Source organism: Manis pentadactyla, chromosome 4 (assembly GCF_030020395.1).
Source record: "Manis pentadactyla isolate mManPen7 chromosome 4, mManPen7.hap1, whole genome shotgun sequence".
Lineage (NCBI taxonomy): Eukaryota > Metazoa > Chordata > Mammalia > Pholidota > Manidae > Manis > Manis pentadactyla.
The window spans coordinates 12149611-12173095 of NC_080022.1; the positions used below are offsets into that span (position 1 = coordinate 12149611).

A 23485-nucleotide genomic window follows, 5' to 3' on the forward strand; every position below is an offset into this window, starting at 1 on the left:
AGCCAAAGCTCAAGCATCTGAACTAGGGCTGCCCCTTCTAGTACCTCCCATGGCTTCTTGTTCTTCCCAGGTCAGTACCTGATGGCACAGAGATGTTTGAGGTCTATGGGACCCCTGGTGTGGACATCTACATCTCTCCTAGTGTGGAGAGGGATCGGGAACGTGCAGACAACAGGCGGTGGCACTTTGGCAAGGGGTTGGAGATCATCGTGGTCATGAACTCGCCCAGCAACGACCTCAATGACAGTCATGTGAGCAGGTCCCCTGGTCTGGGAGCAGGTGGGGAGGCAGCGATCCAGCTCCACATGTGCCCTCTCTTTACTCAGAGTGCAGGGTAGCCTGGTGGGTAGGAACCTGGTCCTGGAGCCAGCCAGCTCTGCAGCTTACAAATACAAGCTGTGTGTCCACCAGCAAGTCACATCACCCCTCTGGGCCTCAGTTTCCCCTTCTGTAAAATGGGGGTCATCGTAGCATTTTCCTCCTGATGGTGTGAGATGGAACATAAGCCAGCGTTTGTTCCTTATCTTGCTTCCCAAGACCCCTGGTGAAGGGAGTTGTCCCAATTCTTCTATGTTGGTCCTCAGTTTCTCCATTAGTAGCCTGAGGGTTGATGAGGTGAACTTTGCCCTTCTGAATGAAAGCAAGAAAGCAGAGATGGGGGAGGGATGCGGCTGCCGGGGGAGACCCTTCTCCGAGGTGCTCACCTCTCCTAATCCAGTCTCTTCAGTGACCCATTCCCTTCCCAGAGGCATGGTTGCCCTTCCTCTCCTCTCTCTGCTTCTCCAGCCAGCAAGGGTGAGCTTAACAAGCCCCAGCTGAGACAGTGGGCTGGCCCCAGGGCAGGAGACAGGTGGAAGGTGGAAGAAATGGGGTGGCCCTTGCCTGCACAGATGACCCCCTTAAGGGGTGATGGGAGGGGCAGATTCCAACTCCATGTCAGGAGCAGTGTTCCCGGAAACTGGTCCTTTAAGGTGCACTGACTATGTGCCAGGGATTGGGCAGCCATGACCTCATCTGGCCCTCACAACAGTCCTGAGAAGCAAGGTCTGATCCCCATTTCACAGATAGGGCCAACAAGGCTCAGAGTAATGGGCCCAAGGACACACAGCAGGTCACTAGGAGAGCTAGAATTCAACACAGCCTGCCTGACACCTGGGGGCAGGCTCTATCACCCCACATTTTTCCCACTTATGGATCTGAATTGAGCCTCAGCACCGATCTCTGTGGGGCTGGTGGAACAGGTGGGTAGGACTCCATGAGCCCATTTAACAGATGAGGAAACTGAGGATGAGAAGGGGTTGGTTTATCTAATGCCACATGCTCCAGTGAGTGTCAGGGCAGGAGAACCAGCCAGCCTGTGAGGGACCGCTGCTGGGTGTCCTAATGAGCTGGGGGCTATAAGGGTGCCCCCCACCCTGAGTTCCTTGGTTCCAAGGACCACAAGGATTGACGAGTGTTGGAATATCCCCCACTTCTCCTCCACCACCTTTGGCCAGGACCCAAGGAATTGTATACCTGAGGCAGGCCTCATTGCTGGGGCTTGGCACATGGGGGTCACTAAGTGCAGGATACAGGGGCTCCCAGGACCGAGGGATGAGTGGCCTCTGGGAGATCCTGAACCTCTGGCTGAGATGAGGACATCAGGGATGCACATCAGGAGGGAATGTCCAAGTGGAGGACTTTGGGTGGGATGGGCTTCAAAACAGCAGCCTTGAACTGCTTTATCATCATCACCAACTTCAGCCTCATCTTTAGCAGTTACTGGGTGTTTAGTGAGCCAGGCACCATGCTGAGCATGTCCCAAGCCTTCCTTCTTAATTCCCACAGCTTAGTATTGACCCAATGGGATAGGAACTATTATTATCCCCACTTCACAGCTAAGGCCACTGAGGCCCAGAGAGAATAAGTAACTTTTCTCAGGATATTCACAGAATCCGAGTCCAGGCCATCTGACTCCAGGGCTCTGCATGAACTCTTACCCAGTGCTCCCTGTCCTCTAATCATAGCAGCTGGCATTTCTTGGGCACTTCCTACAGGATCAGTCCTTTACACATATTGTTTCTAAGCTGTAGGACAATCCTCTGAGGTAGGGACCTCTATGGTCCCTGTTTTGTAGGTGAAGAAACTGACACAGTTCAGAAAGGTGAAGCACCTTGGCTAAGGTCACAGAAACCAGAGGTGCTGGTCTCAAGTCCAGGCCTACCTGAATTCCATAGAAAAGAGACTGTCCCTAAAACCTGCCCAGGCCAAACTCTTCATTTTATAAATGGTGAAACTGGGATCCAAAGGGAAGCAGGGGCTTGCCAGAAATCACACGGTAGTCAGCAGCACGAGACCAGGTCTCCAAGACATTCCTCACGAATAGCTCCCGTGTTACAGATGGGCCAATGGAAGCATGGAAAAATAAATGGTACAGAGAAGGCTACAGGAAGAGCTGGGTTGGTAAACTCAACTTGAGTGCACAGAGGTTCCTGAGACCTCTTCTTCTCCTTACCAGATCCCCCAAGACCTGTCTTTTGGGGTGGGGGCTCTTGGCTTCAGCTGGCTTGAAACCTGGGCCCATCTCTCTGCAGGTTCAGATTTCCTACCACTCCAGCCGCGAGCCCCTGCCCCTGGCCTATGCGGTGCTCTACCTCACCTGCGTGGGTAAGTTGGGAGCCTTATTGGGACCCCAGCCAAGGGCAGGATGGGGAGTGGTTGGGAATGATGCTGAATAGAGATCTTTATACAAATCAACTGGTTTTATTTTTTAAAGTAAGAAGTTCACATTAAAAAAATTCAAATGGTACTAAAGAGTTTACATTGAAAAGTAAACCTCCCTCCAGCTCAAGACCTCCACTTTCCCAAGCCCAGCATCCTTCTAAAGATATCCTGTGTTTATACAAGTAGACACTTGCATACCTGTATATTCCTCCCTTTTGTAAGCAAATGGAAGCATACTATGAACATGAAACTGGACCTTGCTTTTTCCAACTTGAATTTTTTTTGCCAACTTTCCACAAGTTTAAATATAAACTCCATGCAAGATGACTCAGATGTTGGAACTATCAGACAGGAAATGTAAGTAACCACGGTTAATATGTTAAACGCTCTAAAGGAAAAGATAGATAACATGAGTGAACAGATGGGGAATTTCAACAGAGATGAAAACTATAAGGAGTCAAATGGAAATCCTAGGAAAAAAAAGTCATGGTAACAGAAATTATTTTGATGGGTTGATAGGCAGAGTTGCTATGGCTGAAAGAAGAGTCAGTGAACTTGAAGATAGGGCAATAGAAGTTACCTAAACTGAAATACAAAGAAAAAAAGGAGTGAAATAAACAAAAAACCAGAACAGAGATTCAAGAGCTCTGGGACAGGATCAAACAGTCTAAACTCAACAACATTCCCATCAAAATCCCAACATAGCTTCTTGTAGAACTTTATAGAGCTGATCATAAACTCATGTGGAAGAGCAGAGGGCAAGAATAGCCAACACAATTTTGAGGAGTAACAAGGTGGAGGAGGTCATTGTACCAGATATCAAGATTTTTTCTTCTAAGCTATAGTACTGGGGGCAGTGTGAAATCAGTGCAGGGTTAAACATAGACCAATGGGACAAATAGAAAACCTGGACACAGGCCATCTAACATGTTATCATGTGAGAATCAACGAACTTAGCCCTACTTAGTACCATACTTCAGAACAATTTTCAGATGGGTTAAAAATCTCAAGGTAAAAATCAAACTTTAAAGCTTTTAAAAGAGAACGTCTCTGTAACCTCAGGGCAGTATCTGACCTTCTCTGTAACAAGGCAAAGCAAAAGCACAGATAATAAAGAGAAAGATTGATAAATTAGGCTCTGTTAAAATATGAAACTTTTGTACAACAGAGGACAATTGAAAAGTCAACTATGGACTGGGAGAAGAAGTTTTCAATGTATAATGCTAACTTAGTGACTATAGATTACAGAGAACCCCAATCAACAACAGCAACAACAAAACCCTCCCAAGTTAACAAAAATGAGCAGAAAATACGAACAAGCAATCCACAGAAGAGGAAGCCCCAGTGATCAGAATCTAAATGAAAGAATGTTAAACTAAATTCGTACAGCCAAGAATGTTGACCTGGGGAGCTCCGTGCACCGTGGGTAGGGTTTGCGTTGATACAGCACTTGGTGAGTGCTTAGCAAGAGAGCTGACTACGCTTTATCTGAAGGAGGAATTTTTAGAAGGGAAAACTACTAAGGCATAGGGAGTATACATTTTAAATTTGATAGGTATTGTCAAATCACTTTCCCAAAAGACCGTCCCACTTTACACCTGCCAACAGCATATGGGAGTGCCTTGCCAACACCGTGCATAATCTGCCTTCTCCATTTTTGCCAGTCTGGGAGGTTGGTATCTCATCGTTGCTTAAATTTGTCTTCCTTTAGCTAAAACTAAGGTTGGGTATCTTTCCCCCCCACCTCCCGACCCAACACAACACACAAATCTTTGTTCATTGGAAAATGCACAAAAAAATGCATAAAGTTTTATTTTATATGTGTATGTGTATGTATGTGTGTATAAATAGTTAATGAATAGCTAATAATGGATAATTAATTAATAGTTAATTGATAGCAATGAATAGTTAATTGATTAATAGTTAATAGCAAACCCTCGAGCAGCCATCACTCAGGTCAAGAATTGGAACATCACTGACACCCCAAAGTATCCCCCACAACATGTTCTTCTCTGATTGTAACTCCCTCTTCCTCTAGAGGTTCTCACAATCGTGGGATAAGTATTTCCTTGCTTTCCTTTATGGTTTTATCACCTGCATATGCATACCCAAATAATATACAGTTGACACTTAATGTGGGGGTTAGGGGCACCAATGTCCTGTGTAGTCAAAAATCTGTGTATAACTTTTGACTCCCCAAAAATGTAACTATTAACAGACTGCTGTTGATCTGAAGCTTTAACCATAATGTAAACCATGATGAACACATATTTTGTATATTATATGTATTATATACTGTATTCTTACAATAAAGTGAGCTAGAGAAAAGAAAATGTTATTAAAAAAATCATAAGGAAGAGAAAGTATATTTTCAGTACCTGTGTTTATTGAAAAAAATCCACAAATACGTGAACCCATGCCATTCAAACCCATATTGTTCGAGGGTCAATTGTGGACTATTTTTGCCTATCTTTGAATTTCCTGTGGGTGGGTGGAATCATATTGTGCATATTCTTTGGGGTGGGGCTTCTTTCACCCCACATTATGTTTGTGAGACTCATCCACTTGTTGCATGATGGTTGAGTACATTTTCATATGTTTAAAAGTCATTTCAAAAATCTGTCTCATGCTCCGTTTGGGTTATAAAATCTCCCCCACTTTCTAGGGAGAAACATTAAGAAGGCGGGATGAGGGCTGGGATTTGGCGAGTGTGAGATAAGCTGAAGTTCAGGGAGGCCCCACAGCCAGTAGGCGCCGGGAGTCTGGTTCACATCCACGTGTGTCTGACACTCAGGCCCAGGCTCACTGTGCCATCCCAGGGCGGTGAGGCCACTTCGGACAGACTAAGAATGTCCAGGACAACCTGGGCTCAGTGCAAGGTGTGCCCCAGACATCAAGCAGGGAGGGTTCAGTGAGGGCTTCCTGGAGGTGGCAGCATTTGACCTGGGCCTTTGCTCTGACCCTGCTTCCTCCCCAAGGCCTCTTTTCCCAGCCCAGGGAGGGAGGCTCCCGATGTCCCCACCTCTGGGCAATGTCTTCTTGGAAATGCCTTCCACTTGCCCAGCCTCAGAGGAGATCAAAGCTAAAAGGTGGCGGCTGCAGGCCTGTGCTGGGCTCCTGAGAAGCCCATAGTGACTTACCCTCCACCCTTTTCCTTGCAGACATCAGTCTGGATTGTGACCTGAACTGTGAAGGCAGGCAGAACACAAGCTTTGTGGACAAGGTAGGGGGCTTCTCCTTGCGGAGGGCAGAGTTTGGAGCTGCTCTAGGCTGGGTTAAGAGGGGAGAGGCCATTATAGGTATCCCCCAGCCTCCCAGCTGATGCCAGGGTCAAGGGAGCCAAGTGGGAAGCAGGCATGGCTGGCGGTCTTCTTTCACCAAGAGAAAAAAATCATCACCAGAATTATCCAGCACACACGTGCCCCGCCCTGGACTCTGTGGAGGAAGTCCTTTTGGACTGGCAGTCTTGTTGAGGGTCAGCAAATTTTTCTATAAGAGTCTGATCGTATATATATTGGCCTTGTGAGCCATGCTGTTCCTGTTACAGCTGTGGCTAATGCCATTGTATGTGGAAGAGCTATCGTTAGTATGGAAACGAATGACTGTAATGAAACTTGTTTTATTAAAAACAAGTTAGAATAAAACTGCGTACAAATCAGGCAGTGGGCTGGATTTGGCCCATGGGCCATAGTGTGCCGAGCCCCTGATCTAGGCTAAAAGAGAAATCTACCAAGTATGAAACTGTTGAAGAACTTTGGGCTGAGTGTTGGTGGCACTTAGGGCATTTGGAGCCCAGGGAAGGCCAAGGTGGGCTGTATGAGCCAGGAAGACCTCCCTTGTGGTCCACTTGGGCTGGGCTCCAAAGTGATGCAAGAATTCCAGGTGGAGGGAACAGGAGGAGCCAAGGCCTGGAGGGAGGGAGGGATCTTGTAATCAGGAAGTTGCCTGTTGAGAAGGAAAACACTGGCTGGAGACATACCACAGGCCGCTACAACAGACAGCCATGTGATTTGGACTTGATGGTGGGGCAGTAGGGAGCCATTGCCGGTTCTTGAGCAGGAGGTGCTCCAATGAGAGTGGACCTAGCCTCACAGGGTAAGGGGAAAAGGAAGAGACAGTGAGGAGGCTGGCCAGGAGGTTGCTGGGAGGAAAACACGGGTCTGGTCTGAGCCTCCATTGCCAGCTGTGTTTTGTCGTTGGCAGCGGCAGTGGGTCTGGGGGCCTGGTGGGTATGGAGCCATCCTGCTGGTGAACTGTGATAGGGACAATCTGAACTGTGGTGACCAGGACAACTATGACCAGCATGTGCACTGCCTGCAAGGTAAGGGGGGTCATGGCAGCCCACAGGGGTTCCCACCCATGCGGCGGCTCTGAAGGCAGAGCTTGGGGCCAGAATTCCAGCCCCTGGACACACTGATGTTGCTCAAATCCCCCAGCACCCCCAGCGCCGTGCTGGGGCAGAACTCTGGAAGTGAGTTGACTCACCTTTCTCTCCCTCCAGGGGAGCAGCAGATGCTAACATTATGTGAGCACCTACTGTGTGCTGGGCTGTTTCCCCAAATTCTCATTTAATCCAAGCGGAAGGGCAGCACACCCCAATTTAGAGAAGTGGAGGTTGCGGCCCAGAGGTCAGAATGTCCCCAGAGTCAGCCAGCCTGCGGCAGACCCAAGGCTTCCTATTCCAACTCCGAATCTGGCCGCCTCTTCAGGCACCTGTGGCCTGCGGGTCAGGAATGCTCCATATTCTGTCAAATCCATCCCAACCCACACAGAAATGCTGCCGCACCAGCCTGCGGCCTGGGCCAGGTGCTCCACAAATGAGACGCCCACAGCTGCTCGGAAAGTGGGCACAATTGTCCCTCGTTTTAGAGGTGGGAACGCTGAGGCTCAGGGAGTGAGGAGCTCGCCCATTGTCACCAGCCAGTGATGCGGGGCTGAGACTGGAACGTCCCCTGCGTGCCGCCCAGGTGGCCTTCTCGTCCCCACTTCTGTTGAGCACCTGCCATGTGCCGGGCACCAGACTGGCTCGTTTCTCTGGGCAGATGAGGAAATGGAAGCCCAGGGAGGGTGTGAAGTGGCTCCCCATGCCACAGTCTGGCAGATGTCTGCATGGTTTCTCTTGATGCTTTCTAGCGGGTTCGCAGGGTGGGCAGAGCTGCAGCTCGGAGACCGGGGTGTTGGCAGCCTGTGTCTTGGGAGGGCAGCAGGCAGGAGGAGGAGGTGCTGAGCACCAGGGCCTCCTGAGTTGTCACCCACTGTCTGGCTCCACAGACCTGGAAGACATGTCAGTCATGGTCCTGCGGACCCAAGGCCCTGCCGCCCTCTTTGATGACCACAGACTTGTCCTCCACACGTCCAGCGACGATGCCAAGCGGGCGCGGGTCTTCCACGCCTATGGTGAGTTCGTGCACCCCACACCAGGGGGGCCTCAGTTTCCCCGCCCGGGGCCAGAAGGCAGGCTCTGCTTTGGCTTCCAGGTGTCCAGGGGTCAGAGGAAGATCAGTGAAATGTGGCAGCTCTGAAACTGGCCAGCTGGCATCCCCAGCACAGACATGGTCCAAGGTCATTTTGTGGGATGAATGAATTTTAAAAATATATTTTAAGCATGTTTAGACATTTTTATTAAACTTGCAAACATGCACAAAAGCAGAGAGAACAGTGTAATGCACCCCCATTATGCCAACCACTCAGATCCAATAGTTACTACTATTCTGCCCCTGTTGCTTCGTCTATCCCTTCCAGACACCGTGGCTATTGTCCCTATATAATTCATTGTGCATCTCCTGAAAAAAAAAACAAAGAACAGAAAAACAGCTGTCACGTTACAAATCCACAACGCCCTTGTCACAGGACAAACAAGGATATAAAACACCTTTTAAAAATACATTTGTGTACAAGTGATAAGACGCTCATTTTTAAAAGGTCAAATAATTCGGAAGTATATAAATATGTAAAATATGAACATTATCTCTAACCCCAAACCTTACCCTTAAAGTGATTTTTCATGTTTCTCCTGACCATCTTCTATATGCACAAATGAATCTTCTTGTGTATGTGTGTGTGTGGTGTGTACATATTCTACCCTCCAAACTTTCTTTCACGGAATTATACATCCAACACATCTTTCTGTGTGTTTACATCGCTCTGCTTCACTCTATTCTAAACTAGAGGTGTGTCATTTCTCCAGTCCCCTGAACACACGATTGTTTTCAGTGTTTTGGTTTGACAGCACTATAGGTTCCTTGAGGGCAGGGGCCTTGCTCACAGCCGTCCTGCGTCTAGAACCATGCCTCGCAGGTGCATGGGAGGTGCTCGGTCAACATCTGTTCAATGAATGAATAAACACCCAGGAACACCCTCGTACATATATTTTGTAGAAAAGTACCCAGAAGTGGAATTGCTGGCTAGCGGTAAATAGGGCTTTGTTAGATGCCCCCAAACTGCCATCCAAAACATCTGAACGGCAGTCTTAGGAAGGAACGCCCCTTTCCCCTGGCCTTGCCTTTGCTGATTATCAAGCATTTTTCTCTCCTTGCTGGTGGGAAGGGAAAGGTGGGGCTGTTACCTGGCTTGCGTTTTTCGGTGAGGTTAAACAACCCTTCCTCCATCCGTCCTGCTCCCTGGGCCCCCTGGGGAGTCAGGGCCACCCTTTTCTTCCCTTCCCAGGTCCCGAGGACTCGTGTGAGGCCTACAGGCACGTGCTGGGCCAGGACAAGGTGGCATACGAGGTGCCCCGCTCCCACAGGGACGAGGAGCGCTTCCTCGTGGAGGGCCTCTCCTTCCCTGATGCCGGCTTCACGGGGCTCATCTCCTTCCATGTCACCCTGCTGGATGACTCCAATGAGGTAGGGGTGGCCAGGGCCCAGTGGGGAGATGGGCTCTGCTCCTGGGAGAGATGGGCACCACTGGTGTGAGGGACTTCAGATTTCTCTGCCATCCTGCTGGCACCTCTAGAAACTGAGAGAGGCAAGTGGCTGCTCAGGGGCCGCATGGTCCTTGAATCACCCAGGTCTCTGGACTCCGAGGCCAGTGCTCTTTCCCCTTCGCTCCTTCCTGCTAGGATTTCTCCGAGGCCCCCATCTTCACGGACACGGTGGTGTTCCGCGTGGCGCCCTGGGTCATGACGCCCAGCACCCTGCCACCGCTGGAGGTGTACGTGTGCCGGTGAGTCCGGGGGCACTGGGTGCCCTTCTCATCCAGGGGGTCCCTCTGGCCCCTAGACCCGGCTCTTTCCTGAGCCACTCTCCCCGGGCTTGTCTGTAGGGTGAGGAACAACACGTGCTTTGTGGACGCGGTGGCGGAGCTGGCCCGGAAGGCTGGCTGTAAGCTGACAGTCTGCCCGCAGACCGAGAATCGCAATGACCGCTGGATCCAGGTACCATGGCCACCGGCAGAGCCCAGAGGGACCCTGTCCTCGAGGGAGAGGCTGGTCTGCCCCCACCAGGGAGCGGGAAGGAGGCTGCTGGGATGATCCTGGAGGACCTGGGCCTCAGGGTCCTCCCCAGGGCTCCGCTCTTTCTAATGCCAGACCTAGTGCTTCCCTCCGCCCCGGAATTTCTGGAGACCCAGACACGCACTGACACAAGCTTCAACATCCACTCACACCCATGGTGTGGGCTAGGCACTGGGCTGGGCCTGGAGGAAATGGCAGAGGTGCGGGACACGCACGCCCTGGCCTCAGCGGCCTGGGCCTATGGTTCTCAAGGAAAGTGAGTTTATCCCCTGGTAGTATCTGGAAATATTTTTGGCTGTCATGCTGAGGAGGGTGGTGCTACTGGCTTCTGGTGGACAGAGCTCAGGGATGCCATCAAGAATCCTACAGTGCACAGGACAGACCCCACAAGGAAGAACTGTCTGGCCCCAAATGTCAATAGCGATGAAGCTGAGAAGCCCCGATATGGTAAATTATTGTGACAAAAATCCCCACTCCTACAATCTAAGATGTAGCAGAGGTGCCAGCAAAGTGCAGCAGGGTTTGGAAGAGGGTGTCATCACCTGTCTGGGGGATAAGTGAACACTCTAGGTGGGAGGGCCTCTGAGCAGAGCCAGGTTAGGCAAATGGGTGGGTAATGATTGCCACTGTTTATCGAGCGCTTACTGTGGGCCATGCACAGTGTCATTTCGTCTTCTTGACAGCTCCCTGTCACTACCCACCTGAGGAGCACTTGAGAGCAAATGCCCAGGGCCCAGAGCTGGTAAGGGTGTGCTGGGACTCAGGGGATGGTCCTGGCCGAGGACCAGCATGTGCAAAGGCCCAGAGGTGGGAGGCGTGAGAAAGACTGTCTCATGCTCCTGTTGGTCAGGGCCAAGTTCTGTGAAGGGCAAGATTTGAGGTGGGAGACCTTGAATGACAAGCTAAGGAGCTTTCTTGACTACAGGGTCATCGATGAGGTGGTTCAGGGCAGGACCCTGGAGGAAGATGGGCTGGGTTCAGATCCTGGCTGCACTACTGACTGGCTTTGTGAACTTGGACAAATAGCTAGACCCCCTTGTTCTTCGCTTTCCTCATCTGTAACATGGGGTGATAACTGTCCCTCTGCATACGTGTGTCACAAGGATTAATGGGAGTAATATTTATAACGAGTGTGAATCAGAGCCAGGCACATACTAGGGAGCTTCTTGGATGTGTAGTTCACAATGCTGGACCATCTTTGCCTCCACGCCCAGAGGCATCAGGATTGACCTGGACGTGTTTACAGGTCTGAGAAAGAGGCAGGTCTGTACCTCCTCAGGTCCCCTCAGCCCAGCTGTCAACCCCTCATAACCATCTATGGAAGCCAGAGGTGCACGCTGATGCCCAGAAGCCCATCTGCCCAACTCAGGCCATCCCGAGCTGCTCTCTGTGTCCACTCAGCCTGGACCCAGCACGGGGACACCGCCACGGTCACGTCCGTTTCTCATTCATTCCCAGACTGTCTTGCTGTGTGGCTCTAGTCAAGTACAGCCCTATGAGCCTCCAGCTCCTCGTCCACCCAGTGAGCATCATGACCCTTGTCCTTGTCGCCCACTAGGGCAAAGCAGGCCAGGGGCAGAGACCTCCTGTGAATAGTGTTCCCCAAAGTGCTGAGTGCGAGCAGGCAGGGGAAGCTGCCGCCGGTCCACAGCTGGGTGTCTCTCGTTCACAGGACGAGATGGAGCTGGGCTATGTTCAGGCACCACACAAGACCTTCCCAGTGGTCTTCGACTCCCCCAGGAATGGGGAGCTGCAGGACTTCCCTTACAAAAGAATACTGGTGAGTGGTCCAGGCTCGCAGCCCAGGCCTGGGGCCAAGGGATGCTCCCCAGGGACATTACCCTGAGGTCCACCCTGGGGTGTGGCATGCAGAGGGAAGCACTGGGCACCCATTCTCTAGGGACAGGAGTGCTGGTTGCCAGATAAAATACAGGACAGGCCCGGTTACATTTGCATTTCAGATAAACAATGAGTAACTTTGGGCATAAGTATGTCCCAAATGTTGCATGGAACATTACTTATGCTAAAAATATGTTTATTATTTATCTGAAATTCAAATGTAACTGGGCATCCTGTATTTTTATTTAGTAACTCTGGTGCCTAGATGAGGGAGGTGAGACAGTGCAGCTGTTAAGAACAAAGGCTTTGGAATTAGAACAAACAATTACGCACATGCTGTGTGACCTTGCCTGAGGGACCTCCCGTCTCTGAGCCTCAGTTTCCTCATCAGTAAAAATGACATAGCTCTGGCCTCATGGGCATTTGTCAGTCTTCTCTGACACCATCAGCTGATATTACTATTGGTAATGAAGATAATTGTGAATATGGTGGTTGCTGACCAGGACCTCCTTGAAGAAAGAGGGGAGAGTCCCTTGGTCCCATAAAGGATGGGAGGTCCCTCCAGCCCCCAACTGGATCACAGTGGTGCTGGAGCTCTCACCAGGCCTTCACTGCTGCCTAAGTTCTCTCTAAGAGGCGGCCCTGGGAAACTTTCCCCTTCTCCAGAGTTGAAAGACTGAGGCTCAGAAAGCCTTCGCCAACCTCTCGGTCCCCAAGGACGGGCTGCTCTAGAGTAGCAGAAATCTGCTGGTGGGCTGGACTTGGCGGGAAGGCCACAAAGGAAGTGAGGGGGAGGCCATGGTCTCAGGCTCCGTGTTGGATGGAGAGTGTAGGTGCAGCCAGGGCCCTCTCTGCTGTCTCCCTGTGACCATGGGGAACAACGTGCCCTAATATGGCAGCAGGGCCAGAGGAGCTGTGTACTTCCCAGCTGTGTGCATGAAACACTGAATAGATCAGATCCCCATCTTTGACTCATTATTTCCATCTGAAGAATGGGCAGCCACTCCTGCCCTGTTTTTAAGAAGCTCAGGGCCCAGCTAGTTGGTCCAAGCTCTTCCTGGTGTGCACCCCCCACCGGCCTGATTCAGTTTCCCCCACCAGGGTCCAGATTTTGGCTATGTGACTCGAGAACCACAAGACAGCCCTGTGAGTGGCCTGGACTCCTTTGGGAACCTGGAGGTCAGCCCCCCAGTGGTGGCCAATGGGAAAGAGTACCCCCTGGGGAGGATCCTCATTGGGGGCAACCTGCCTGGGTGAGAGAGGAGCAGGGAGAGGTGTTCCTGGGGTGGGTGGTGATGGTGGCTGGGAGTGTGAGGGGCTGTTCTACTGAATGAGAACCAGAAAGGAGTGATGGAATTGTAGCCCTAGAGATGGTGGGACGGGGGTAGGGGATGATGAGCTGTTCACCAGACACTGTCCACACTTACCTTGGGAAGTATGAGAAGCCAGGGTGAGCAGGGACCTAAGAACTCATTCAGTCCAACCCTTACGTTCCACAAGTGGGCCCAGAGAGGGTGAGTGACCTGGTAAAGGTCACACAGAATGCAAAGTTATGGTTAGACTTAGGTCTTTTGCTTCAGGAAATAGAGGTTACTAATAGCAGTATACGAATTAATAGATACAGAATAAAAAGCTTCAAGTCTCAACAATCCTGGGAGAAATTGCATTTAAATCAGCTTGTTCATACTATAATGTAAATGACTAACATCAGCTCTTTTCCTGAGAGCAGGAGAAGGGAGGTATAGGACATAAAAGTGAGATGGCAGTAACACACACACACACACACACACACACACACACACACACACACACACAGTTACCCATTATTTGTTATTCAGCATGTGACACAGGAATAACAATGGAAAAGAAAAGGGATTATGTGGTGATGGTTATCTGCTGTGGAATAGGCCAGGACATTGAGCCAACCAAATTCAGCAAAGCAGTTAGAACAGACTTGTAGTCAAATGACAGGTGAATCAAGAAGCTTTGGAGGCCATTCATTGCCCTCAAAAATAAGATTCCACAGAAAGAGGATGTTTGGGCATGCCATTAAATATTTTTCCAGAAGACAAAACAAAAGAGGGTTCAAATTCACAAGGATAAAGTGGTGGGGCTGTGAGGGCCCTCTGGGATGGTCTTGTCCCCCTCTCTCCCCACTGGTGTGCAGGAAGGCGAGGCTGCAGTCAGAGCTGTAAGTTAAGCTCAAAGAACAAACCCCTGGCCTCAGGGGATGACATATGGTAGTGAAGTCAGTCTCTGGGAAAATGTGAGGATGGGTCTGAGGCTGATTCTGACAATTTGCCTGGATAGCAAGACCTGGCAAGTCCTTGACTGTCGTGCATCAGCCTCCCCAAGAGCTCACCCTGAATGGAATTTTCAGATATATTTATTGTCTTTCTTGCTTACAAAAGCAAGGCATGTTTTTGTTTTTGTTTTGAAAAGTCAGGTATTGCAGAACTTTTATTTTTTAGTTAAGCAACATTTTTTTAACCCCTTGGGCCCCAGGTCCAGTGGCCGCAGGGTCACCCAGGTGGTGCGGGACTTCCTCCATGCGCAGAGGGTGCAGCCCCCCGTGGAGCTCTTTGTGGACTGGTTGGCTGTAGGCCACGTGGATGAATTTCTGAGCTTCGTCCCTGCTCCTGATGGGAAGGTGAGGACTTGGGTGACGTGCCTGTCCCCAGCATCCAGGGGATGAGCTCCAGGGGGCCAAGCTGAGGCCAGGGAGCTCAGCCGAGTCTGGTGTCTCCACACAGGGCTTCCGGATGCTCCTGGCCAGCCCCGGTGCCTGCTTCAAGCTCTTCCAGGAAAAGAGGCGGCAGGGCCACGGCGGGGCCCTCCTGTTCAAAGGGGTCGTTGGTGGGTACCAGTGCCGTGTCCCTCACCCAGCTTTCCTGCCCCTCACCTCAGTCCAGACACAGTGTGGCTTGAGAGAGGGGTGGCACATTGGAGAGCAGGGATGTCTCCCAGGATTTGGGGGCCCTCACTCCTGCCACTGCACGCCTTACCCACCAGCCACCCCGCCGTGGCTGGGGCAGAGCTGGCAGGGGGTGCAGGGTGGATGACGGGCTTGGGGAGAGCATGGACAGATGGACACATGGCCAGCTTTGTGGGCCCGTGACCAGCGCAGTAGGTCAGGGCCCTCTGCTCAGAAGGTCCCATGGCTTGGGCTTCAGTGCTCTGTGGTTACTGCCTTGAACTGGTCCACTCCTCTGCCCCTGGAGCCTCAGCCCCCCGTGGAGGCCTCCCTCCAGCCCTGCCCGGCAACACTGCAGCCCTCTACCTCCAGGGCAAGCTGGCCATGGGGAGTGGTGGGCGCCCATGCCCCTCAGCATCTCAGGGTAGGGCCTGGCATCTGTCATCCCTGTCCTGGACTGCACTGCTGTGGGGCATGTGCCAGGTACCTAGCACATCCTGGTGTGATCTCGAAACCCACATTTGCCAGAGTTTTAGGTGATGGGCCTGTGGGAAGGGGAGAAGTCTGGCTGGATGAGGGTCCTGGGCTCTTGGGCTGGGATTCCTGGCATCCAGTGGGCTATGCACATATGCCAATTCCCAGGCAGGGCTCCAGGCATGGCAAGGGTCTACACTTAGCATGCATGCGTCCATGTGCCTGAGGGAGTGTGACATCAAAGAGCAAGCAGCAAACCCACCATGATAGGGCAGGAGGGAGACGCGCTGAGGAAAGAAAACCTTTATATTTTAGTGCCTTTCATGGTGTTTTTTCCTGCTCTTTGAGCAAGGGGCTCCACATTTTCATCTTGTCATGAGGAACCCTGAGAGGGACCACTGGCTGGGGCTGGAGTGGGTGCCCAGGCTTGCTAGAAAGGCTCAAATTCCATCCCCGCCAAGACTGCATGAATCCTAGAGGAACCTTCCTCCGTCAAGGACTCCCGGGGCTGCGGGGCAAAGACCCTTTGGCCAGGGGGATTGTGGATTTTTCTTGGCCTCATGGGAGGTAAATAATGCCCTGGACCAAACCTACCTCTGAGAGAGAAGCTTCTGCAGAACTGAGAAGCTCACAGGTAGAACTTCCCACGACTCTTTCTCCCCATTCCCTACAGTCATCCCATCCCGACCACTCTGGAGCCCCCGATGCCGAGTGGAAGAAATAGGTCCTCCCAGCCCCGCTGCTCCCTTAGGGGCCCTGATAAACTCTTTTGAGCCCAGACCCAACCTCCAAACTCCTCAAGTCGAAATTTTATATACCAGGTGGGGAGAAGGCCTTCATCTTGCCTGGAAGTACCAAACTGACAGTGAGCAAGGCCCAGGGAGAGGCTGAGCCGTTTTTCCAACCACCCAGCTGGGAAGGAGAGTGCAGGGATTCACAGCTGTTGTGGCACACGCAGCCGCCATGCTGCCCTGGGAGCTGCCCCAGGGCAGTGACCATGGTGGCCCAGCGCACCCCACTGCTCACCTGCTGTGTGCCAAGCCTCAGGCTCTGTGCCCTATGCCCATTACCCCATTGGATGTCAGGGAGCCTGTGAGATTAGTCTCATCCCCTTTGCCTCCATCACACCCAGAACTCAGGGAAGCTTGGGAGGTCACTGGCCCAGAGGTCTCAGCAAGAATGCCATGGAGCTAGAACTGGACCCCAGCTGTGTGAATCCAACTGGGGTGGAGGGGATGCTGGGCCTACAGATGGGCAAGTATGCCCAGGAAGCCCTCTCCTTTCCCTTGGTCAAACTTGAGGCCCTTTGTGAGCACTGGGCTTGGGTTTGAATCACAAGCTCTCCATTTCCCAGCTTTAAGACCTTGGGCAAGTCATTTTACCTTTCTGAGCCTCAGTGTCCACATCTATAAAGTGGGAATAATAATGCATGCCTTGTGGGCTTTCATGTGGGTTAAATGTGGTGAACTTAGAGCGCTGAGCTCAGGGTCAGTGCACAGTGAGGCCTAATAAACGGTAGCTGTAAGGATGTGAGTGGTTGGCTCCAACCTCCCCTTGCCTGTCCAGGCCCGTCTCCACAGACACCCCATCAAGCAGGCAGGCAAGCAGGCCTGCAGAGGACCCCTTTGCCATGCAGTCACCCCTTGCAGGGCAGGGACAGGGTCCAAAGATGTCCTATGGGGCTGGCACTGATGGACAGGTGGGTGCCCCAGCCCCACCACCATCACCAGCCAAAAGAAGCGGAATCATTACCCAGTGTGCTGGGCGGGGTGTAAATTTCCCATCACTACTTCCAGCACTCGGATGAAGGTCTGAAGTTAGTAGCGCTGCGGCCACCTGCCCCTCCCCCTCCTGACACGCGTGGACTTGCACGGTGACCAGCCTGAGCTCTGCTGGGTAGTGCCTCCCCGGGGCCCAGAAAGGCCAGAGAGCTGCTGACTCAGCAGGCCAGTAGCTGTGAACTTGGCCTTTGCTTGGCAGCTTCCCCGACCAGATGGTCCTCACTGCCATCATTGTTCCTGCCTTCCCTTCACGTCTTGGTCTTCCTCCTTCCCAGGTAATGAGCAGGTCAACACCATCTCCATCAACCAGGTTCTCTCCAATGAAAACCTCATCAGCTACAATAAGTTTGTGCAGGTACAAGGGCCTGGGCTTGTGAGTGGAAGGTGGGCATGGCTGGGGACAGAAATGGGGATGGAAGTCTGAGAGGCTCATGGTTCATAAAAGCTCAGCTGGAACTGGCCCAGACAGAGGGGCTCTAACCCCCTCTTTTGACCCAAGAGATATGGGCGTCAGCCATGAGTATGTGAGGAGGACAAGCATTCCAGGCAGAGGGAACTGCACAGAGGATGGCCCTGAGGTAGAACAAAAGGAAATGAAATATCCGAGAATGAACCAAGGAGCTGACGTGGTGTGAGGAAAGGCCAGGTCACATAAGGACTTGTCGGGCATTAGTGCTAGGACTCTAGCTGTGGCCCTGAGTGAGATTTGAAGCCATTGGCAGGATTTGATTTAATGCTTTGAAATAATCTCTCTGCTGCTGTGTTGAGAATGTATCGATATTTCACAGCAGATGGTGCAGAGTGGTGACATTAGGTCCTTGCAGGGAATCCCTGGATAAATGCAGGAAAGTTAATTGGGAGAATAATTACAAAGGCACGGGCAGGATTTGAGGAAATTCATGAGGGGCCACCAGTATGCCAGGCCAGGAAGACAGGCGCTGTCACACCCCTAGGCCTGAAGGAATCAGGGAAGGGACCTGGTCCTGGAACCTATGTCCCTATGGTTTCAAGGTCATTATGAAAAAAAGGCTGTGAGACAGGAGCCGTGACCTGAGCAGCCGAACCACAGGGACCTGGTGGGGAGGATGCTGCCAGAACAAATGCCCCCACTGCGCTCTCCTACCAGCCCCCACCTCCTCCCAGTGCCCCCACTGGCTGAACCTGCCCAGAAGCCAGAGGGCTTGGGAGCCCCTGATTCCTGAGGGCCAGCCTGCCAGGGCACAGAACCGAGGAAAAGGGTTGCGGTGGGGTGGGAAGAGCAAAAGCACCCAGCACGGGGTCATCCAAGAAGCAAGTGCCAAGATGGACAAAACATGCAAGGGTGCCATTAGGGGCAATGCCTGTGCCAGGGAAGAGGAAGGGAGTTGGAGGAGGCAGGAGAGGAAAGGAAGGCTGGGGGGAGGCAACCCGTACTGCCTTGCTGTGCAAGACGGCTTCGGCAAAGCTGTGGGGGCTCCGCCAAAGTCAGCCGTGAGAGGAGGTCCCCGTCTCCCAGAAACAGGTCCGCCTGAGTATCATTGTCTCACCCATGCATGCAGCTGGTGGGTGGTGAGACCTCAGCCGCAAACACAGGAAGGGTTTCAGGGCCAAAGCCCAGCAGCAAGGGCGGGCCCCTGGTCAAGTCCTCTCCCGTGGCTGGAGGTCTGTGAGGAGCCTTACTGTGGCTGCCTCATGGGCCAAGGGCAGAAGAAGCAACGAGACTGGCCGGGAAGCCACTGCAGCCACCAGGCGGGAGGGGACAGCCTGTCAGGTGGGAGCAGTGGAGGGCGCGGGAAGAGGCCAGAGTGGGGCCGGGTTGTAGAGGCGCCCGTGGGACTTGCTGATGATGGGCATGGAGTGGGAGGGAAGGAGGCATCGAGAGCAACAGCAGGGCTCTTGCTCTGAACAGTGGGATGAACGGTGGTGACATTTACAGAACTGAGGAACCCTGGGGGAGGAGCAGGTCAGGGGCAGTGTAGAAATGATTTGTCTTCAGGCACGTCCTGTGTGATGTGGCTGTTGACAGCCGAGGAAAGATGGGGGGTGTTGGTGATCTGGGCACGTCTGATCTTGGGAGACAGGGTGGACTGTATAAAGCAGCCTGGGAGATAGAGATTTGGGAGTTGTCTGTGTCTAGACGATGTATTAAACCATGAGACTGCAGGAGATCCCCTAGGGAGTGAAGGATCTCGGGAAGGGAAGAGGGTCAAGGATGGAACACTCATTTGAGCCCAGCTAGTGGGATAGTTCTGTGAGGGGTGGGACACAGGGCGGGTGTATTTTGATGAAGGGGCACAAGTATAAGTGGAGGGTTGACTCATGGACACTTGACATGACCTCTTGCACCCCCTCAAGACACACTGGCAAGTACCCCAACACACTGGGATCCCCGTAACACACACAGCTCCCCAACTCTGCACCCCCAGAGCTGCATCGACTGGAACCGCGAGGTGCTGAAGCGGGAGCTGGGCCTGACAGAGCAGGACATCGTGGACGTCCCCCAGCTCTTTAGGATGGAGAGGAGAAAGGCGGTGGCCTTCTTCCCTGACCTGGTGAGACCACCATCTGCGACTTAAGGTTTCATTAAGTTTGGCTCCAAGGCTCTGGTCGCTGCCATGTTTGGGATTGTGATGGCTGCTGGGGGTGGCAGAGAGAACCGGGGATCCTGTGGCAGCGAGCAGAAGGGCTTCCCGTTGGCTGGCCATCATGGTCAGTACGGGATGCTCATTGGCCAAGCCCCTGGCTCAAGGGCTGTCAGGGAATAGCCCTTCCCCCTCCCAGGGTCCCCCTGGAAATGTGCAGTGACGGGCTGATTGCATGAGGCTGTGTGTGTGAATCACACATCCTCAGCTGGGAGCTCGGCTGCGCATTCTGCTTGCTTTCTCCCAGCTTGCAGCTACTCACCTACCCCCCATATATTTAGGGCACCCTGTTTGGAGATACAAAGATGATGAAGTCCGCTCCCTGTTCTCAGGGAGCTTCCAAACTAATCTGGTGTGGGGGGAAAACTCTTCACCTCTCTGAGGATGCACCCCAACTATCTGCTTTGTATAATAAAGTGGCGTGGCAGTTGAGAGGTGGCATGAAGCGCTTCCGGCCTGAGAGGTAGGATTGGAGATCCAAGAAGGCTTCATGGAAGAAGTGGTCATTGATTGAGCCCTGAGGGCTTTTCTTCCGGTGCTTCTAAAACTTGGAGCTGCATCTGGAACACCTGGATGATTGGGGACCCCTCACCCGAGGTGGGATGTGGGGGGGTTCTGATTCAGCAGGCAGGTCTGGGGGGAGGGCTGAGACCCTGATGCCTTTCTGGCCCAGGTGGCGCTGATGCCGCTGCGAACCATGCTTTGAGTGGCGCTGCTGTAGATCACCCAGCTCCTCTCCACACCCCCTTCCCCTCCATCTCCATCCCCCAGAGGAACTCAGCTTGCCCATCATCAGAGCCTTACAGGGAAATGTCCCCACTGCCATTGCTTCATCCCCCTTCCTTCCTTCCCCATTCTGGCTTTTTGCCCTCCTTGATTACCCCACTTGCAAAGCCTCTCATCATTTGCCTTCCTTCCTGCATGTGTAAGGCAACCTTGCCATTATGAATGTGCCCCCAGAAGCTTGTGCATGGGTTCAGGTTCTTGTGTTTGCAAGAAACAGGGCTGCCCAGGCTGGCTCAGCCAGAACGGGAGATTTAACAGAAGAATGCCATGAAAGCTGTGGGCAGGGATGGCTGCAGTGGGCGTGTCAGGAGGGCCTGGAACCATCTCTCGTCTACATCATTCATTCCCTCATGCCCTCCCGCCCCCATCTGGGCCTCCTTTGCTTCGCTGCTGTCCCTGGGGACAAATATAGATACAGACCACGTACAGACATATCTGACTTGACTCTCCCAGATGTCAACCTCAGATACTAGAGAGAATCGGATAGGTCCAGCTTGGGTCACATGTCTACTCTGGTCCAATCAGCTCCTGCCTAGGAGGTCGGGATTCTTTTTTTCTTTTTGATACATTCTTAATCTTTTTTTTAATATCATATATTTTTATGAAGTATAGTTGATCTATAATATTATATTGGTTTCAAGTATACAGCAAGTGATTCGGCAGTTACCTGCATTATTAACTGCTCACCCCACTAGGGCCGATACAGTCAACGTAGACACATGTTACAGAGCCATTGACTGTATTCTCTATGCAGTACTTTCATCCCATGACTAATTTAGACCATGATTGCGATTCCGTGCCTCTTTATCCCCTGACTGCGGGGAGATATGAGGTCGGGATTCCTAGCACAAACAAGGTGGCCGCCACAATCCACCAAGGAGGGCAGTCGCCACCAGAGAAATAAGGTGTCACTATGAGGCTGCAGATGCTGCCATGGGAACGCAGAGCCAGGAGAGTCCTTGCCAGCCTAGCTCCTCTTCCCCTGCCGGGAAGGGTGCAGAGCCGTTTTCAAGGCTGCACAAAACACAAACGCAGTCCCTGCTGGGCACATTGCAGTGTCAGGTGGGAGCTGATGATGAAGACCTGCCCCTGACCTGCGACCCCGCGTCTCTGCAGGTGAACATGCTGGTGCTGGGCAAGCACCTGGGCATCCCCAAGCCCTTCGGGCCCGTCATCAACGGCCGCTGCTGCCTGGAGGAGAAGGTGCGGTCCCTGCTGGAGCCGCTGGGCCTCCACTGCACCTTCATCGACGACTTCACCCCATACCACATGCTGCACGGGGAGGTGCACTGCGGCACCAACGTGCGCCGGCAGCCCTTCTCCTTCAAGTGGTGGTGCATGGTGCCCTGAGCCCGAGCCACCCACCACCCTCTCCCCCTGGGGTGGGACATTGGCCTGTCGGGTGATGGGGACTGAGACAGGCCCCAAACAATAAGCAACAGGAGACCCCAAGATTCCACATGGAACACGGAGGGTGACGTCCCTCTCAGAAGCCTTTTCCCCGGAAGTGTTCATGCCTCCCTTTGGACTTGATTCCTCCTGGCTTCCCAGGAAGAAAGACCTCATTTCCTGTGGCCTCTCATGTGGACCAACATGACCCAGGGGGTGCTCCAAAGTTCTCCCTTCAAACCCCCCAAGTCATCCATTTGAGGCCTAATTCATTTTGGGGTCTAGAAACATCATACATATCGTCTGCCACCCTGGTCTGTGTGTCCTAGTGGAGGGGAGACCCGCAATCTTGCTGGGGTCTGAGTGCCTCTCTCTCTGCAGGGGAGCACCCGGAAAGCCCAGTTCCTCCACCCAGGAGAGAACCCACCCACAGCCTCACCCTCAGGGAAGGAGCTGGGGCCCATTTAGACCAAAGTTGGACATGATTTCAACTGCCAAGCTCCCGACCAGATGTTAAACTCTGTACCCCTCCCAGTACCCAGCATGAGCTTTCACATAATAGGTGCTTCTAGATGTGTATTGAAGGAATGATAGTTCCCCTTAGCCTTACAAACGCCCCCTCATCTAACATTCAGGAAGCCTGGAAAATCATGGAGATGACAGTATCTGGGGGGAATTCCTGGGGATTAGGAAGCCTGTGGGTGCCAGGGTGAAAACGTCCTTCATAATGCATAGGGCGCTTCACTGGCCCTGGGGCCTCTCTCTGCAGGAGAGGGGTCCCCTGGCAGAATTGGTCCTAGGTGTTCTGTTTGCCTCTGGTCAATGTTTCCCTATCCTGGAGGGGCCAGATCCCCTGAGACAGCTCACAACAGGACAGCTCTCAGAATGAACCACTCTGGTGCAGGGGGAGAGAGAGAGAAGGGGGGTGGTTTTCTCTAGAGGTGTGTCAGTTCACATGTGTTCTGTTTGGGTCCAGCTGTATTTCTATCACTGGCTAATAAATCTTCAGAAGCATGGATGCTTGGAGTCTAATTGTAGCCTTTCTCTGGGATTGGGGCGCGACAGCAAGAGCAGAGGAGTTTCTTGCAGCTGAGTATTTGCCTGGCCCTTGAAGGATTTGGGACTGACAAGGTTGCTTTGTCTTGGCCACGGGGTAAGTTAGGGCTGCCACACAGTTGCAGTGATACAGATGCATGAATCCAAGCCCAGGGGTTGAATGCCAGGCTGCCAGGACCGAGTGGCAGGGCGAGGGCCTGGGCTGTGGTCGGAAGGTTGCGTGGTGAGTGTGGCAATGTGGGAAGGCAATGGGTGTGGAGCATCAGGAGGCCTGCTGGGTGCCCTTAGGCAGCCTCCTCCTTTCTGCCCATGGGCGCCCATTAAAAGCCAGGTGGGCTTGCTTCAGAGCCCCAGGAAATCACACCCTCTGCTCCTCGCCCTTTCAACACCCCCTTCTCTCTGGAGGTGTAAAACAGAAGCACACTCAGGCTGGACCCAGGGCTGGGTTGCTTCTGGGTGGTTGGAGAAG

The 23485-nt window shown here is 52.6% G+C and overlaps 1 protein-coding gene across 3 annotated transcripts in view; it reads left to right on the forward strand.

Moving 5' to 3' along the window:
* PADI3 (peptidyl arginine deiminase 3) overlaps window positions 1-22973 on the forward strand; it is a 30968-nt gene extending 7995 nt beyond the window's left edge. For 2 of the 3 annotated variants that reach the window (XM_036914408.2, XM_036914409.2), the window contains exons 2-16: window positions 71-251; window positions 2574-2646; window positions 5865-5926; window positions 6907-7024; window positions 7975-8100; window positions 9370-9548; window positions 9764-9867; window positions 9967-10078; window positions 11829-11936; window positions 13097-13248; window positions 14501-14645; window positions 14749-14851; window positions 17440-17519; window positions 19570-19695; window positions 21688-22973. In XM_036914408.2, coding sequence (XP_036770303.2) covers window positions 71-251; window positions 2574-2646; window positions 5865-5926; window positions 6907-7024; window positions 7975-8100; window positions 9370-9548; window positions 9764-9867; window positions 9967-10078; window positions 11829-11936; window positions 13097-13248; window positions 14501-14645; window positions 14749-14851; window positions 17440-17519; window positions 19570-19695; window positions 21688-21921 — 1903 coding nt within the window. In that variant the 3' untranslated portion in view covers window positions 21922-22973. The remainder of the gene's footprint in view (window positions 1-70; window positions 252-2573; window positions 2647-5864; window positions 5927-6906; window positions 7025-7974; window positions 8101-9369; window positions 9549-9763; window positions 9868-9966; window positions 10079-11828; window positions 11937-13096; window positions 13249-14500; window positions 14646-14748; window positions 14852-17439; window positions 17520-19569; window positions 19696-21687) is intronic. The other variant, XM_057499789.1, reaches the window with a different exon arrangement.
* The last annotated feature ends 512 nt before the right edge of the window (window positions 22974-23485 follow it).